This window comes from Liolophura sinensis, chromosome 8 (assembly GCF_032854445.1).
Source record: "Liolophura sinensis isolate JHLJ2023 chromosome 8, CUHK_Ljap_v2, whole genome shotgun sequence".
NCBI lineage: Eukaryota > Metazoa > Mollusca > Polyplacophora > Chitonida > Chitonidae > Liolophura > Liolophura sinensis.
The window spans coordinates 45,686,458-45,705,206 of NC_088302.1; the positions used below are offsets into that span (position 1 = coordinate 45,686,458).

The 18,749-nt window shown below is 39.1% G+C and overlaps 1 protein-coding gene across 1 annotated transcript in view; it reads right to left on the reverse strand.

Moving 5' to 3' along the window:
- Positions 1-1,298: 1,298 nt before the first annotated feature.
- Positions 1,299-18,749, reverse strand: part of LOC135472736 (adenylate cyclase type 9-like) — a 48,072-nt gene continuing 30,621 nt past the window's right edge. Inside the window, exons 4-6 of the mRNA XM_064752393.1 lie at positions 16,772-16,843; positions 15,253-15,361; positions 1,299-6,829 (exon numbers count right to left, since the gene is read on the reverse strand). Of these exons, the coding sequence (XP_064608463.1) occupies positions 5,247-6,829; positions 15,253-15,361; positions 16,772-16,843 (1,764 nt within the window). The 3' untranslated portion in view covers positions 1,299-5,246. The remainder of the gene's footprint in view (positions 6,830-15,252; positions 15,362-16,771; positions 16,844-18,749) is intronic.

Here is an 18,749-nt window from a genome sequence, read left to right on the forward strand (position 1 = left end):
TGAGTTTAGTAATTTTCATAATTTACAGAATCCTATTCTGTTGTAAAAACTCTGCTAGCTTTATTAAGAAGTGACCAAGCATGGCTAAAAAGGAAAAAATGAATATGCCATGAGATTCATAACTCATATCCATGTATTAAACAACAAACAGTTTGAGGTTTGGGGTTAAAATTATGGTAAAATTCACTAAAATATAATGCTATAAAACAATCACTCAGATCTAGCAGAAACTAAATTGTACATACAGAATTGTCATGGAATATAAAGTTAGGCAGACACACTTGGATTGCTCTGACTTCAAATCTAATTTTAGTCATGACATATTCCCACTCAGACAAGCAATTCTGTGATTTTAGATCTCATAGGCATATCAGTAATACTAGTAGTGGAAGCATACATATAATTCAGGCAAGCAGAGAGACAGATATGCATTGCTCAGATACTTTACGAGTATTTTTACGAGTCAACATGCAACCAATGTTCACACAAAGGCCCGCAAAAGCCTTAGTGAAGAATATATGCAACACCAGGTTTTCTCCCATGCAGATAAAAGTGCACCAAAATGTACAGCGATAAAAAATTTCAAGTCAAATGATATTTAGGGTTTCTTTACTTTTTGGACAGTCTATATATGCACATATCTCATAGCAGCCATATTGGACATGTATCCCATAGCAGCCATATTGGACATGTATCCCATAGCAGCCATACTGGACATGTATCCCATAGCAGCCATATTGGACATGTATCCCATAGCAGCCATATTGGACATGTATCCCATAGCAGCCATACTGGACATGTATCCCATAGCAGCCATACTGGACATGTATCCCATAGCAGCCATATTGGACATGTATCCCATAGCAGCCATACTGGACATGTATCCCATAGTAGCCATACTGGACATGTATCCCATAGCAGCCATATTGGACATGTATCCCATAGCAGCCATACTGGACATGTATCCCATAGCAGCCATACTGGACATGTATCCCATAGCAGCCATATTGGACATGTATCCCATAGCAGCCATACTGGACATGTATCCCATAGCAGCCATACTGGACATGTATCCCATAGCAGCCATACTGGACAGGTATCCCATAGCAGCCATACTGGACAGGTATCCCATAGCAGCCATATTGGACATGTATCCCATAGCAGCCATACTGGACAGGTATCCCATAGCAGCCATACTGGACATGTATCCCATAGCAGCCATACTGGACAGGTATCCCATAGCAGCCATACTGGACAGGTATCCCATAGCAGCCATACTGGACAGGTATCCCATAGTAGCCATACTGGACATGTATCCCATAGCAGCCATACTGGACAGGTATCCCATAGCAGCCATATTGGACATGTATCCCATAGCAGCCATACATGACATGTATCCCATAGCAGCCATATTGGACATGTATCCCATAGCAGCCATACTGGACATGTTTCCCATAGCAGCCATACTGGACATGTATCCCATAGCAGCCATACATCTCGTGGCAGCCATAAGTCAATACCTTCACTCTCATGCAACTATTGTACAGGTTTGCAGTAAAATAATTCAAGCCTTCTGAATTGATGTACAGGGAAGCACTAATGTTGGGAGTTCTGCTCCTTACAGACACAGATTTGTATCAAAGTAACGTAAAATGAGTGAAAATCAATCCTACACACCTTACAGTGTATCTTTGGTATGCAGATCTGCACAATGATTATTAATTGAAATCCACTGTACAGTTTTGATAGCTATAATATACATTCAGAGGATACAGGATTAATGGCCCTGAAACCAACATAAACATATGCTGACCATTTTGACCCATAATTTTCTCCCAACAGTCTAAGCAAAAACTACAGCGGTTGCAATGCTTACTGTCTAGCAAAGAATTTAGATGGATCTTGAATCAGTTACCTTAAGAGAACTTAAAAAAGGTACGTTTTAGAGAACTACTTCTTCAGCTCCATATACATGATGTACTGGCAGAGCAATGTAGAGCCTTGATCCAACTTTCTAACTTTCTATTCGTATGAGCAACTCAGGTTCTTAAATCACTGAAATTGTTTCACCTTAATTCTGGTTTTGCTTTACTTATTGAAGAGAATGGATGCATGATTGAGATTAAAAATGGCAATAATTCAAAAAAGGGTTTTCTCTGAATAATAGATCATAATTCAAAAGTATACACACGACAGTCCATGATAACTAAATTCTAATAATCTGTCTTCATTTGTTTACGTGCATTTCATTATCAGCAAATCAAAATTGTTACAAAAGCTGAATGTTTTCCAGTAAGAAATTCTACCATCATGCATTGCGTGAACTGTTGCTCAGTGTATTATTCAACAACCTGCTGATGGTCATGGATTTTCCCCGGGCTCTGCACATTTCCACCAACCAAAATGCTGGATGCTGGCATATACATGTCCGTGAAATATTTTTGAGTAGGTCATAAAACAAGGCAAAAAAAATAGTATTTCTGATATGGAACTTCAGTCAAAAACGAATGGAGGGAAAGTTTAAGGGTGTCTAAATCGGGTATAATTAAGATATTTCTATACATCTATACAAATCCTGAGCACAGCATTCAGTATTTGAAGGGAGATAACTCTTAGTGTTAACAAATACAAGAATCTCTTTTACACCCTTAATCCACCCTCAGTCCTGCCACTGAATACCATGCATATAATCTAGATTTGCTTTCTACTGGTCCTACAGGTACAATGCAAGTATTACCAATCACTGCTACATGGGTGAACAAGATTATCACCATTTACATGTAAATCATGGTCAAGAATCAGAGAGTTGTTACACGCCCTACAGAACTACTTGACAGCGGACAACAGTACATTTATCACTACACAGTTCCTGTACAAAAGATGCATCTCAGTCTCCTGGATATCAAAATAATTATTTGTAGTCTACATGTATATATACACACGGTAAATGACCTAAAGTTTCACCCTGGGACTCAGAAAGGGTATCCCAAGATTCACTGTGTTGTTTGTGGTTGTTACTGACTGAGCGACACAGGAGAGCATCAGGGGCAGTCAGGGGATTATAATGAGGGTTCAAGAATGTAATAAGTTCACGCTTCACTGAGCAGTTAGGCTATGCTCCTATCACCCACAGTCCATCTTGTCCTCAGTTTTAATCATAATGAATTTAGTACATGAATTTCGCAACAGGTTCACTGTTTTATTATCATTATTTTGTGATGAATGGGAATTTGGGATTTGGGATGTTGAGATTTAGCGTGACCACCCAGTACCTTTACGCATGCGGAGTGTCATGTCAAATGTCCGTTTCTAAACTGCAGGGCTCTTAGTATACAAAGCTGTATAAGAATTTAGCACACCCAAACAATGTACTTTCAAAGTAGGTCTACCTGCAGACGAGATGAAGATGTCAAATTGCGATCAACGTGACACCTACACCCGTGCATGTGCACAGCTGCAGGTAAGCATTTCTTGTTTATTCTTGTGTAATTTGAAAGACTTCCGCCCATATTTCGTAAACATGAATACTTAATTTACATAATTCTTAATCAAGCCCCCTCAGATGAAATTTTAGTCATACACATTGGTTTTATCTACATGTAGATACAAGCCATGCACTGACAATAACAGAACTAACATGATTTTTGCTGGGGACAGGCAAAACAATAATCTGTCACTGGTAAATCACTGTGCAAAACTGTATACAGGAAATTGTAAAACATTTTGTTTATGAAGCCACTGACAGTGTGCGACCTCCTTATGTGATAAGAACTCAGACAAATCCTGTCTCCCGATATGCTGGATTCACACACAGTGCTACCGTAAAGCGGTAAAAGTTAATGGTGGTAGTTTTCAGAAACCTTGCACGGAATATGTTTTCTGTGTTTAATGGAGGTTCAACATATAAAAATGCAGGGAGAGGAAGTCTCCTGCAATAGGAAGACAGTTCCAACTGTCAAGAAACAAAATGTGCATTTTGACTGGCATACTAAATAGGAATTAAATGGACATGAGAAGATGATGACAGATATTTCTCCATGAAATTCATTTTTAGATAAATGTATTTGTACATATATTCGCTCCGTAATGGCGGCTCTCGGTAGAGAACCGTTCATCAGATAACGGTGTGAGGTGATTTCCACATAGGTCTAACAGTCGTTTCGTCTGTAGTGTACATTGAGCATGAACATCCCTTGTTTGGCGTGGTCATGCTTTCAGACAGTGTTTGGAATTTAAAGGGTTGACATCATCTGTCTTAATAAATATGGGTATATTTAGAGATGTACATGTAGGCCTATGAGGCGGGAGACCTGCACACCCCATGTGGCGAGGATTAGCAACCAGAGCTGCATGCAGGGTAATGAAACAAGCTGGGGGCTAATCCTTCTCTTCTGTCATCTTGCCACCTGCTCAGATCATGCGAAAGTAAACAACAGTAACTGACATGCGAAACTTTAGGTAATTTGCTGTATGTACATGTATACCGGTAGGTAGATATGCAGGTGCTGTACAAACTGACCAAATGTTGTACGCCCTACATGTACATGAATGTGCGGAAGTGACATATACAGACGTTATACACACTTTTACCTGTGTTTCTTGTCTAATCTTGTCAACACAGGTAACTGTCTATGTACCAAAGTAGCACGTGTTGTGTCACATATGTACATTAAAATACAGGTGTACAACACAGCAACCCATGCTCTGCTTAGCAACCAACAGGTTGGCAAGTGCAATTCACAGCATCATATATTAGCACAGTTATGGAGGTTTTAATCCACACATCATTCATACTATGAGAATAGCAAACTGTGTCATCGGGGCATGACTGTGCAATAACAATATCATGAATACTATAAATCATTAGGGTAGTCGCCAATGTCCTGAATGCTACACAGTTATCTCCCTTGAGATCAGAGAACTCTCCACTCAAGATGACTACAGCACACACTCAAGCAGCCAGTGGGGAGTGAAGGGGATCAGGATGAGGCTATACAAGATGATCACCACAGAAGGAGTAAGGCGAGAACGGTGAACTCTGCTGATAGTTCTCACTCCACATCATGTATTGTATGCAAGTTAAATTGAGCAAATGGACAAAAATAAAATTCACCAGAGAAGAATGCGACGGACAGCACATTTACACATCCCTGTATACATAGATACAGCGTGTATACATAACAATAGACATCCCCTGGAGGACACTGCCAGTGAAAACATCCCGAGGGTGGACAACTCCATGGAAACTAATCCCAGTGCATGCCAGGCTTCTTCTGCACCATAAGGTATGTCCTCATGTCACCTTTACCTTTCACAAAAATATCACCGCGATACTCAAACTCGAACACATCCCCCAGCAGGTTCGCTGTGGTCTCGGGCACCTGGATCCTATTAGGCACTCCTGTGGAGTACATACGGCTAGCAATGTTCACGGTGTCCCCCCAGATGTCATAGAGCAGCTTGGTAGTGCCAATGACACCAGCAGTTACGTCCCCGTAATTAAATCCAACATTCAACACAAACTCAAAATTAAAGATACTTTCATTGAAGCGCTTCACCACATTGAGCATCTCATTTGAGAAGTCCATGAGGGCGACCAGGTGGGCGTGCTCGTGCTTGTTTTGTGCCCGACTCTGTTCGTTTAACCCAGATGCAGCCATGAAGGAGCTCATTATAGTTTTAATTTTTTCCACATCCTTGAACTCAGGCTTGTCCAACAAGTCCTCATAGTCGCTGACCAATTCGTTCAGGACTCTGAGGTACTCACGACCACCTTCGTACGACTCATCATAAAACTCATTGAAATTTACAATAGTTGCAAATATGACCCCGACATCCTTGTGGTTCTTGGAATACTTGGGCATCTTCTTGACGTGTTCCGCCACGTGGGGTGGGATGATGTTGTGCAGCAGCCAGTCTGCCTGGTCTCGATTCTCCTGCATCTGCTCCTTATCTCGGGCAGCCTGATAGTCGACGTGGTAACTCAGGCGGTGGCTGAATTCTGACTCCCGGTTCAGGAACCAGATGAGAAGCAAGAGAAGTGCTACATCGATGATGATCTCAAAACGGAGGCGATGATGACCACCAAACAGAGGCTGCTCACTGAGGGAGAGATTCGCACTGATCGATGTGTTGTTGACGACCATATTGTAAGTCTCTGGGCAGAGCTGCACACTTAACAAGACCACCAAAACTATGCCCGTCAATGCTGCCAAAAAGGACTTGAGCCAAGAGCTTAGCATTGTAAAGTTACAGAAATGAACAAGGGAGACAACAAGGCAGTAACAATAGAATCGCTCTACTCCAACCCCGCTTGTGATGAGTCCGCAGGAGAAGTTCGCGTACACAGCCACTGCAGGCAAACACCCCAGGATAGCCCCGGTGAGGTTACGCACCCACCAGTTAGACATCATGTCACCCAATCCTTTACAACGCGAGAACCACTGAATGAAGACGACGATCTCAATCACCATAGATGTCACAAAAACAACAACCCAGGCAGTCTGCAATCCAAACATCATGAAACAACAAACAGCAACCAGGATGTAGACGATTAAGGAGACGGTCATTTCAATGAGAGTCTGGAACCTCGGTGAGGCCACTGTTTTCGTCACCTGAAACGCTTCCTTATAGTGACGACAGAAGTGGTCCTCTGTCTCCGGGTTGATGAAGTTCAGTGTGCAGAAGTTGATCGGAGGGTTGTAAAAGTACTCATCATTCTTAATGTCTTCTTGGATACACTTGATGAGCTGGATATCGTTTTGTTCACGCAGCATGCGAATCTTCTTCCACTTCTCATTTAGGGTAATTCCTGTGTCGTCAGACTCATCTGCAACAACAACAACAAAATATTAAAGCGAAAGGCAATATTCCATATCAGTTAAGAACTAACTGTGCAGCAAATGTATGAAAAAAAAAAAAACAGGAGCAAACACAAATCCTTTTCTAACATACTGAAAACAAAAAATTGTCAATAATATACAGAAAAAGGGGCCAATTTATGAATTGTTCCTTACGTCCCCGCTTGTGATGTACGGTACTAGATGTATAAAACACTGAGAAAGGCCAACTCAATTATGTTAGAAATCAGTGTGCTTGGGGACAACGTTAAACCCACAAATATCAAGCAGTACACTGCTGTATGCAGTATGCCGTTGTGCACAACTCAAATACTACATGTATATGCAGTGCATCTTTGTGCATGATGCACAGATAGTGATATCAGGCAGTATGTCTTTATGCCTACTCAATGGAAATGTTACCGTGCAGTGTTTTCTGCTACAAAACTCACAGAAACTGTTACCATGCAGTGTAATCTGGTACGAAACTCACAGAAACGGTTACCATGCAGTGTAATCTGGTACAAAATTCACAGAAACGGTTACCATGCAGTGTAATCTGGTACAAAACTCAAAGAAACGGTTACCATGTATTCCTGTAGATAGTTCTCAGAATAAGTGGTACCATGCAGTGTTTTAAACTTGATAACACACATACAGTTGCACAACAGAGTTCATTCCGGTATGAAAATCACAGAAATTTGAACCACAGGTACATCACACAGAGAAAGTGTTAATATAAAAGGCATTCTAGTACACAAACTCAGAGACAGTGTTATGACACAGTGTATTCTGTTATAGGCCAGAAAACAGTCCCAGATATAAGCGACTACAGTGTAATAAGGAGAGCTTGCAGTCTTCTTCATCATACCAACTGTAAATATGGCGCATTCAAAACTATTGCAAAAATTTCATCTGTTAACAAAATGCAGCTACTTTAAAGCCAATGAAGTCATCTCCACAGTTAAAATGATTAAAATGTCAAGGCCAGGTAGTATGTTGTACTGCTACTGTTATTTCTTTGGTACTGCATAAATAATCCATCATGGTGTTTGAAAGACATAGATACCTTGTCCTTTCTACTCTCTGAACCAAAAAACAGGAAGCATCCAGTAATAGATACAGTACAGCCTAAAGCAGGTCAGTGATTACAACTTTCCAACATGCTATCTATTAAGTTTTCACTTTTCTGAAGCTTTATTGAGACATTTGATGTTACTGGACCACCACAACATCTTCTCAGTTCGACATGATGAGTGGCCCTGTAAATATAGGCCAATCGGGACAGAATTAAGTATCTAGTGCTCCAAACAGGAAGTGGTGGGCATTGATGGTGTTCTGCTCTTTCTTTCGTAACTGTGACAACATGCACTTAATTATAGCCTGACAATCATCTCTGAAAGCTCAGTGTGGCCCAAAGCTAACATCAATATTCACAAAACAAATTCTGAGAAGCAGAAAATGAATTGTTCGACCATTGCTGTCCTTTTCCTTTAATAATTTTACATGCTGATAAGAGAAAATGTAAAAAAAAAAAAAACAGATAGTGTTTAAATTGTACTTAATATCAAACCTTAAGCACAGGTTTACATACAAGTGTTAATGTGGAATTAAAACACACCAGAAAGTCTGATTTAAAAACTGAACAGGGAATAACCCAGATAATACATCAAAGCAAGAAAGTGAAAAATCTTAAGAAACTGTGAATAGAGTAAGCTTGTTCCAGTAGATATACATGTAACTGATTTCTCTTAAGGCGAAATTTATTCCTGACCTTTGTGTCAATTTTGCATCTTATTATGTATGTTTGGAATATTCTCAAACCAAATTTTTTCTTGTCAACTAACAATTTTCTTTTCTATTAAAGTGATCACGCTGAAAAACAATACCTGTATTTGTGTCCAATGAAGTATTTTTTCATACACAATACAAACTAAAATGCTTTTCTTTACTTAAATTGAAAATGGTAATAAATTTCAAAAATTACGGGAATGGAAGTACATTTATATTAAAGACATGAATATGCTTCTACTGAATTACCTCCCTTATCACACGACAGAAGCTTTGCAATTTTTGATGCACAACATGGAAGTGGCACCTTATCGACCAATGCAGTCTGAAGCTCATGTTGTGATGTAACCACTAATTGCTATACAACAGAATGTAGAACATTCATGACATCAGCCACTGAGAATGAGGGCCTGTCAAATGAGGGCCTGTCAAAGACCCAGCAACAGCACTATCATTTTATTGATATCAAATGTTCCTTTAACAGCTCATCATGATGGCCACATTACAATAGAAACTGATACACTGTAACAGTGTAGATGTTACACTACAATCCATTCCTGAAGTAACAATGACACGAGGTCCTGCTTCACACTGGCGCCACCTCACAGGACTAAAACATATCCAGACTCTCCATTGTAGAAATGTGAAGAAATCATCAGTAAAGGCGATGTTATTCACATCAGTTAGACGTTTCACATTCAACAGAATTTACCCAAGTTTTCCACTGTGTTTCATTACAGTTTCTATGTAGACTATCTATTTTAAACGCACATACAGTCTATATTCTGGGCTTTCCAAATCAGTTTCCAAAACCAAATCATTTGAGACAACGCGTCCATTAAATTCACTTTTTTTTTTTCTCATCTTATTTTCTGGACACATGCAAAGAAGCACATGTGTGAATTGAAGGTTGGTCTTGAACCTTATGCCGTTTTAACTGCAAGTGACCATAAGGGAGGTAATTTGGTAGATGCAGATATACAAATAAAAATCAACACATAAAAACACACTACAAGAAAGATATATCTATTCTGCTGACTGTCAGATGAGTGTTTGGCAGACGGCTGATCTAACCAGTGTTGTAATAGGTACAGCTACCTTGGTATTACATGTACCGTCATACTCTCCACACAATCACTCTCACTCACTCACTCACACATGCTACAGCATGCCAATATTTAACATACAGGTTAGCTTAAGGATCGCGGGATAATCTGACAAGAACTGAGCAGTATTACTGAGTGGTTAAGGAATAGTTGTAAATTTTACATGTATTTATTTTTTTATTTATTTATATAAACATTTATTTTTGAACTTCATCATATACCAACAAGACATTTCATGCGGTTATCACACAGAAAAAATTATCCCATAAATGCACATAAATGTAATACTCTACATCTGGTATTGTGAATGCGTACTAAACACCACCAGACTCTACAAGCTAGTACTCAATAGGCTCAACATATAGTTCAGGGGAGATAAGCTACTGCAGCATGGCGTTTTTCTTTTTCAGCAAGGGGAACTAACTCTCAAAGCAACCAACTACAATGCAAGCTTGCACAGAAAAGCAAAGAAATTATCATGCAAGAATGACGAATTGAACAATACAAAAAAAAAAAAAAAAAAAACAGGACCAAAGAAATAATCATGCAATGTTAAACTGAATCAAAGAGGGTTTTCCATGGTAACCAAAGAGGGGATAATGCATTCAGAGGAGACATTTATATCTGAGTTCCAATTTTGTGATATATAAACTGTACTATCTACATGAGCTACATGTAATTTTATTCTGTAAACCATGTGGCTTTAAAACTGTGCTCTTTAAGAGTTTCGCGATCACCTCATGACAGACTGATAAATACACACAGACACTGCCACCACATTTTCATCTTCCCAGAAGCAGCTGCATATGGAAAACCCATCTTCGAATTCCTGGCCACAGCAAGGTAAAACCATTTCTCAAGGTGAAAACACAAAGAAAAAAACCAAATCACATAAACCTTTTGGCGGAGATGTATTTCCGTTACAAACTGGCGTGCTTTTCGGACTTCCCACTGCAACAGTAGTGCCATGTTTCCCCAGCACTATTCCATGATCTAATGTAGCATTGGTGGTGCATTGTGTAGCAGAACTTGGCAGTGACTTGGTAGTCTTTACTACAGTGACCGCGGCAGTATGCTCGAGCTCTGCACTGACGGAGTGGTTAGGCTCTACAGCAACCTTGGCAGTGTCGTCAGCACCACGCACAGCCATGTTGTGATTGACGGAGCATGGCTCGGAGCATGACGGTGCAGTGTTAGAAGCAGACGTAGGAGCACACAGCCCTGTGGTAATCAGGCCACATACAAATACATGTATATATACATCATAAGCAGATTACTCCTCCCTTGCAGTGATTGGATACTTCAGAGAAATTGGTACCTCTGGAAATGCTAATAAGGTGAACTACATCTGATTCTGACAAAGCTGTTGTGTCCTGAACTAAGATATAAAATCGACAAACAGCCAGTAACAAAGTTGTCAATTCTCATGTTTTTGATGTGAGCCTCAGGGGTTTTTTTGCAAAATATACATGAACTTGCCAACAAAAAGCTTCCAAACTACAATTAAAAATATGCAAAACTACTTTCTCCCAGGGCTTGTACCCCCTAGAAACCCCACCAGGAGTTTGCCTTGGACCCAACCTCAGGCCTGCAGCCCTTTTTATGAAGCCTGTCTGTGTTTCTCACTTAACTGGTCTTATGAAAAACCATAAAGCATATAAAACTAACTATCACATGACAATATTAGTTTGAAAACCACCACATGCAACTGTCCAAAAAAGATATGCCTCAAAATGATATGGACGTCGTGTCGGGCAGTCAAATAAAAAGCTTAGGAAATAAATATGAAGCTAACCTGTCTAATTCTGCTAATAATTAATGTTTGATTACAGATTCACTCATGTAAATGGATCAGTAGCACTACTTTTACAACAAAAGCTAACTGTAAAGATGGGTCATTCGCAACAATACAGAGATTTTCAGCTGAGAAATTCAATTCTGAAAAGCTGTTCAGGTAAAAGCTTTTTGGTCCTTCAACAACAAAACAAAAGCTTTGAGCAAAATCACAGCTGATGTCCTAACAAAGGGACTAGCGACATATCTGAGATATCAAACTGCGAACCATCACAAACTGTTCACAACAGCAAATATATATGTCACAATCTGCTTTACTAATTTCACACCATGATGCCAGATACAGGTATATGACACTGCCTGCAGGTCACCCAATGAACGCACCTGCATGCTCAAATCAGGCCTACATGCATATGTACCAGGGACCCGTTTCACATGATGATTTCAGACTTCCGCGGAAAATTGTAATTCAAACTAAACTGCTAAATGTGTGCATCAAATGGTTAAAATTTTGACTCTGCGGCAGCACAATTTCAACCAAGTTTGAGCAACCAGCTGAAAGTATTTTATTTTGTTAAAAGATTTTAGACAACAAGTATCAACATCACTAGTGTTGCAAAAAAAAAAAAGAGAGTCCTGACAGTTCTGTGATAAAATATAGTTATGATGGGGAAAATTACTTCAGAAAGTAAAAAGTGAGTGAGTGAGTGAGTGAGTCAGTCAGTCAGTCCTTAAATTCTTAACAATTTTTCAGTCATATGATGACGAAGGAATCCTTAGGGTGTATGTAATATGCCTCCTTGTTGCAGGAGAGATTTCCACCACTCTTTTAACTAGTGCTGCTTCATGGAAGTTAAAACTTCCTCTTTTAAGGTCTTAGGTGTGACCGGACCCAGGACACCTTGGATCTACCGCCTCCCGGAAAGTAAATAAGATTTTCAAGAATGTTTTTAAGATATTATGTTTAAAAAAAGCCATTTAGAGTGGAAACTGACCTAAACGGTCACAGACATTTTTTTTCTGACACACTTGGTAACTCTATAAATAAACTTTTATCCAGGATTTCTTATAAGGCCATGGAATGTGCCTTAGATCAGCCGGAAGCGTGCCATCTTAGATCAGCCGGAAGCGTGCCATCTTAGATCAGCCGGAAGCGCACCATGTTAGATCAACCAGAAGTGCGCCATGTTAAATCAAGAGGAAGCGCACCATGTTAGATCAACCAGAAGTGCGCCATGTTAGATCAACCGGAAGCGCGCCATGTTAAATCAACATGAAGCGCACCATGTTAGATCAACCAGAAGCATGATGTGTCACTTGTCTCCCAGGCATATATGGTTAAAAGACAAAACAGTGTTCGGGTAACCTAAGTGGAAACGTATGTGTGTGGTTTTGATTGCTTCAAACTGCAATACAAGGGTTGTGCAACGTCACAAATATAGGGTTGTGCAACGTTACAAATATAGGGTTGTGCAATGTAAACTTCCTGTGGGATACTTGGTCTAGTGTTGTCTTTTCTCCAAGTGGCAAAAGCCCATAAAATGTGTTTCCAACAAAAATCATGCAAATCATGGCTAATTACATGGTATAAACTTACAGATGGAAAAGAAACAAATGTATGAAAAACACAGATAAATATTGTTTCAAAGAGGAGACCATGAAAAAAATTAACAAATTCTGGTCAAACTGTAAACTACTTTTTCAATGATTTTTTTTTACATCACTAAAGCCAGGTGCTAGTTAACTTTGCATATAGTTAACATGGCTTATCTGTAAATAGGTACGGTGGATGATGTCAGTGTAGGTATATAGACAAATGTCAGTGTATGTATATGGACAAATGACAGTGTAAGTATATGGACAAATATCAGTGTAAGTATATGGACAAATGTTAGTGTATGTATATGGACAAATGTCAGTGTAAGTATATGGACAAATGTCAGTGTAAGTATATGGACAAATGTTAGTGTACGTATACAAACAAATGTCAGTGTAAGTATATGGACAAATGTTAGTGTATGTATATGGACAAATGTCAGTGTAAGTATATGGACAAATGTTAGTGTAAGTATATGGACAAATGTTAGTGTAAGTATATAAACAAATGTCAGTGTAAGTATATGGACAAATGTCAGTGTAAGTAAATGGACAAATGTCAGTGTAAGTCTATAGACAATATGTATTGGAATAATATAGTATAAGGACAATGCTTATGTTTTTGAATATGATGAAAGGATTCTGAACAATGTATAGCTGGACAAACATTTATGCATGTATTAAGTTGTTTGTAGATAATGCAAACAATACAGTAGCCTATACATGTATATATATATATTAAGATGCACATATGTTCGCCACTAAACTAAAAAAAAATTCAATGAAATATCACTTGTAAAAAAAAAAAATTATAGACCTGGTGCATGCTGGGGCCAAAAATGATCATTAGATATAAGGAATCATTGCTAAATCGGCTATAATAAGTCACAAAATTTGTCAGTTTTTCCTGTTGGTTACGTGGTTATCAATAACTCAACATATAAACATCACCACACACAGTTCAACTTCTGAAAACAGGAACACTTTCTGCATGACTGCATGTCTCAGCTACACCATGGCTGTTGATACCACAGTGTTGTCATGGATGCAATTGTGCAAATAGAACTATCTGTAATAGTGAGTGGAACTGTGACAAGGTGGCTAGATGGAGATGTGGAACTGTGACGAGGTGGCTAGATGGAGATGTTGAATTGTGATGAGGTGCCTAGATGGAGATGTGGAACTGTGACAAGGTGCCTAGATGGAGATGTGGAACTGTGACAAGGTGCCTAGATGGAGATGTGGAACTGTGACGAGGTGGCTAGATGGAGATGTTGAATTGTGATGAGGTGCCTAGATGGAGATGTGGAACTGTGACGAGGTGGCTAGATGGAGATGTGAAACTGTGACGAGGTGCCTAGATGGAGATGTGGAACTGTGACAAGGTGGCTAGATGGAGATGGAGATGTGGAACAGTGACGAGGTGGCTAGATGTGACATACGACTGAAGCTCTACTGGTCATAATCATAAACTAAGGCACATCTGGGAATAACTGTAACTATACTATGACAATGGTGTTCTCGGGGGTATGAAAACTACTAATTATATGTGTAACAAATAAACTACCAAGCTCAACAGAACAAGAGGGACAAATAATAAAATATTAACAAATAATAACTTGATATCCAATCACTGCTGGGGAAGGAACCACATTTGTACATGCAAGCAATGACAGATATAACAAATACTTCATTGTTAATATAAGAAATTCAGATGTTACTTGTTAAAAAGAGTTTAAAAGTATTGAATAATGTAGAGTTTCTATTGAGCATTACAAGCTGATGTCCCATAAACCAGATTATAAGTTAATCACATAATGCAGCAAAAAAAGTAATCAATGATAGAAAGTGAATAAGATCAAATATATATATCCAACCAGTGTGAAGATTTATTTGCATCACTCACAACCCAAAATTTCATCATATCTGCAGGCCATCATGCTAAACAAACTGTTCACTCTACAGTGTTCAGCACAATCCATTTCACAATACGATCATACCTTTCAAAAATCAAAACATTCACTTCTAAAAACAACTCATTCATGCTAAATTAACTCAAAAGTAAAAATGGCACACATTTTTCTATTAATCTCTCAAGCATTCCATGGAAAGGGGAGATAATCTACCTTTCGAGATGCCTATCTGATCTAGGGACAGTTCACTTGTAGCATAGAATCCGCTGCTATGTCTGCGGCCTAACAACGCCGCTGGTGAAACACCATTGGCCTCCGGAGACTGAAACAACAAGTTACAAGTCAAGTTACAACAAAATAATTAAATGAGCTGTAAATGTGCAGGAGTAAAATTCATGACCAAAGACATAAAAACTGAACCCATAAAAAGTTTTTAAGCTGCAATAACACCTATTTCTCTTCCAGCCAGAATTCCGCTCTGGCTTTTTGAATATGTTTTGTCAGGTGACTAAGAAAAGGTTGTGGCTCACCCATGGTCCCTGGATCACGAAGCGATCTTAAGAGTTACGTCAAAATTTTAAATCACCTTAAAATTGTTATTTCTAATGGAACAAGGTCAAGATATTGCTTGACCATGGAAATTTTGGGTATGTTATTGCACAACAAATTTCAGCTAAACCAACGGAAAGAAACATACCAAATTTAATGACTAAAAGTTTAAGATCGCTACGTGATTCCGGTCCCTGGCACTTTGGCTTTGTTTGCTCATAAAACTGTCAAAATATACTCAGTGAAAAATTCATGCGTGCTAAACATCAATCAAATAAATAAATAAAAGACATACCTTTATAAAAATATAAACAGCTGTAATTCTGAAAACTGGTGAGATAAAAACATGCAGTTGTCCTATAAACTTAAGATGACAATCCACAGTCCTTCCCGCGTACGATGAGTTGACAATTATGAGGTTTACCAAAACCTTCATACTAATGAGGGCTTAAAATTTACAAAATTTGCATAATGCATGTCCAGGGTTATAGCTTACATTATATAGTACGGTACATATACACAAGGTCTGCAATCCTACACTGTTGCTTATGCGCTACAAAGCATCTTCATTCATAAATGTTGCTTACGCAGCCATGTGCAGGCCTCGCAGCCATGTGCAGGCCTCGCAGCCATGTGTAGGCCTCGAAGTTTCAGAACATTACTTAACCAGAAAATCAATCATTTATGTGAAATTTTAAGGGTTGCCTCTACTGGATGTTTATCATCTGCTGCTAGATAGCAAGTTCCTCCAACAGCCTTATGCTAGCAGAACCTGCAAACCATGTGTAAAGACTGCTTGAATGCCATGAAAAGGCATGTAATTCTTGCTGGCAATGGTTTACATTTCCTTTTGGATCTTCACTCCAGCATAAAGAACAGTGAGCATTGTATTTTACAGACATTGTATTTTAACCACTGAACTATGCTATCAGTATGACTGGCCTGAACTGGGGTTAACTATTTAGATTTATTTATTTATTTTTCGGATTTGTGTTTTGTGCTGTATTCAATACTATTTCACTTCAACAACAGCGATCAACATTATGTTAGGAGGAAACCAGGCAGAGCCAGGGGAAACCCCTGACCATCTGTAGGATGCTAACACCCCTTCCCATGTACAGCCAGAGTAACTGTTTTGATTACAGTTACCAGCCTTGTTCTCATCATAGGTCTCTGACATTACCTCTACGTGGTTTGAATGTACCGGGACCAGAGTTCCATTGTTATCCCCTTTCGTCTCACCACTATTTTTTTCCTGTCAAAACAAAACAAATTTTCCAAAATGAATAGTGTCAATCATACATATGTCAAATGACAAATCAGTGAGACAATATAATGAACCTTTACTTTATTTTTGTATTTTTACAAGGATGTAACAAAATATTGATGTATGATGTTTTATCCCGTGTTCTGACTGTTTTCCTTTGCTATGGTAAAAATGCAAAGTTCCATGTCCAAGGAAAATTCAGACTGCGTAATTGTTAGTCGTGATTCAATCAACGAAATCTGTTTCCCCGCCACACTCTGACAGGACCTGTGATCCCAGACCTTGAATTTCATGCTTCTTTTGTCCAATTTGGGTTGACAGCTTTGTTTCAAGATTTTTCAAAAGACCATACATTCACCCTTGGAAATTTGCTATATCTAAATCACAAAAATATACTCAATGACTGGCAATAGCTTTAGCTTAGATAAGTATGAGATGTTAACCCTGTCTGTAGCAAAAATACTGACCACAAAGAAACAAAATATTTTCCAGAAAGTAGGCTTTAGATCTGACTTATTGAAGTGATCGTAGGTTACATAACCTGAATATAGTTTTCAATACCACACGTGTCATTTATTGATCTGGGGAAGGTGTGCAGCACACATTGCTCATACTGTGTCCTCAAACATCTGGCTGACCTCTGCTTATCTTTATAATAGCACAAAAAGTATCACTCATGTTTCTCATATCAAGAGGAGCACTTAGAGAATGGGGTCAGCAGATCTGACTCCCAGTTCAAGCTGTATTCCCTCAACTAAACCCTGTAACCAAGCGTGGCTACTCGCTAATTACCCAATCTATTTCACTTTACACCGCCATTTGTGGCCACTGACTTTTTCACAGCTAGGTAAGCACTAAGTTGCCATGGGAACCAAGCTGCCCCTTAATGACTGACAGAGGCTGATTTCCGCCTTTTTCCAGCCAGGACATTTCCACAAGACCCCAGTTCAAACAGCTAACATTCTCGCCCTATTAGACACTGTAACAGACAATTTCCGGTTCTAAGGCACCGTCACATGGCTTTCGTTGCACAATATTCACCAGAACAAATGTCTCGCAGTAGTTTCTTGCCGAGATACTCTTTTTGCTCTTGGCAGCAATGTCAATTTCCTGTCTCAGTCAATTTTGTTCCAATCAGATTCTTCCAGGAATAAATGTCTAAGAGAAGAAAGCCTATTAGACCGAAAGTCCAAGGTTTATCAGGGATGTCTGCCGTGCAATGCATTAATAACACACAGTGGCATCACACAGATCAAATGATCTGCCAGTTAAACACATAACAGACATACAGTAAACGCTATTCATATCTTAATAGATATGTAAGAACTAAATCTTGTGGAAATGTACCAGTCATGTAGTCACCTGCAACACCTTGTCCACAACTCCTGTACACAACTTCTGCCTGCAACTCCTTATTCAAGATCTTGTCTAACCTCATGCCTTGCAATATTTTTTATTAAATACACACATACACGACAAAACCTCTATTTTCTGCACTATTTGCATTTCAGCCTTTGCACAATATTTGGGCCATAAAAAAAACCCTCAAATATGGATCTTGATTGTCTTTGGACTTTGGTATTACTGCTATATGTACTTTACTGCCTGGATAATCTGACCAGCAAATGATTTTGTTTGTTTATCTATTAATTTGTTTTACGCCATACTCAAGAATATTTGAACTGCGTCACAGCAGCCTGAACTATGTTGGGACGAAACCAGACAGAGCCTGGGAAAACCCAAGATCATCTGTATGTTGCTGGCAGATCTTCCCATGTATGAAAGGGGCTTCCGTGGCTCAGTCAGTTAGCGCACTAGCACAGCGTAATGACCCAGGAGTCTCTCACCAATGCAGTTGCTGTGAGTTCAAGTCCAGCTCATTCTGGCTTCCTCT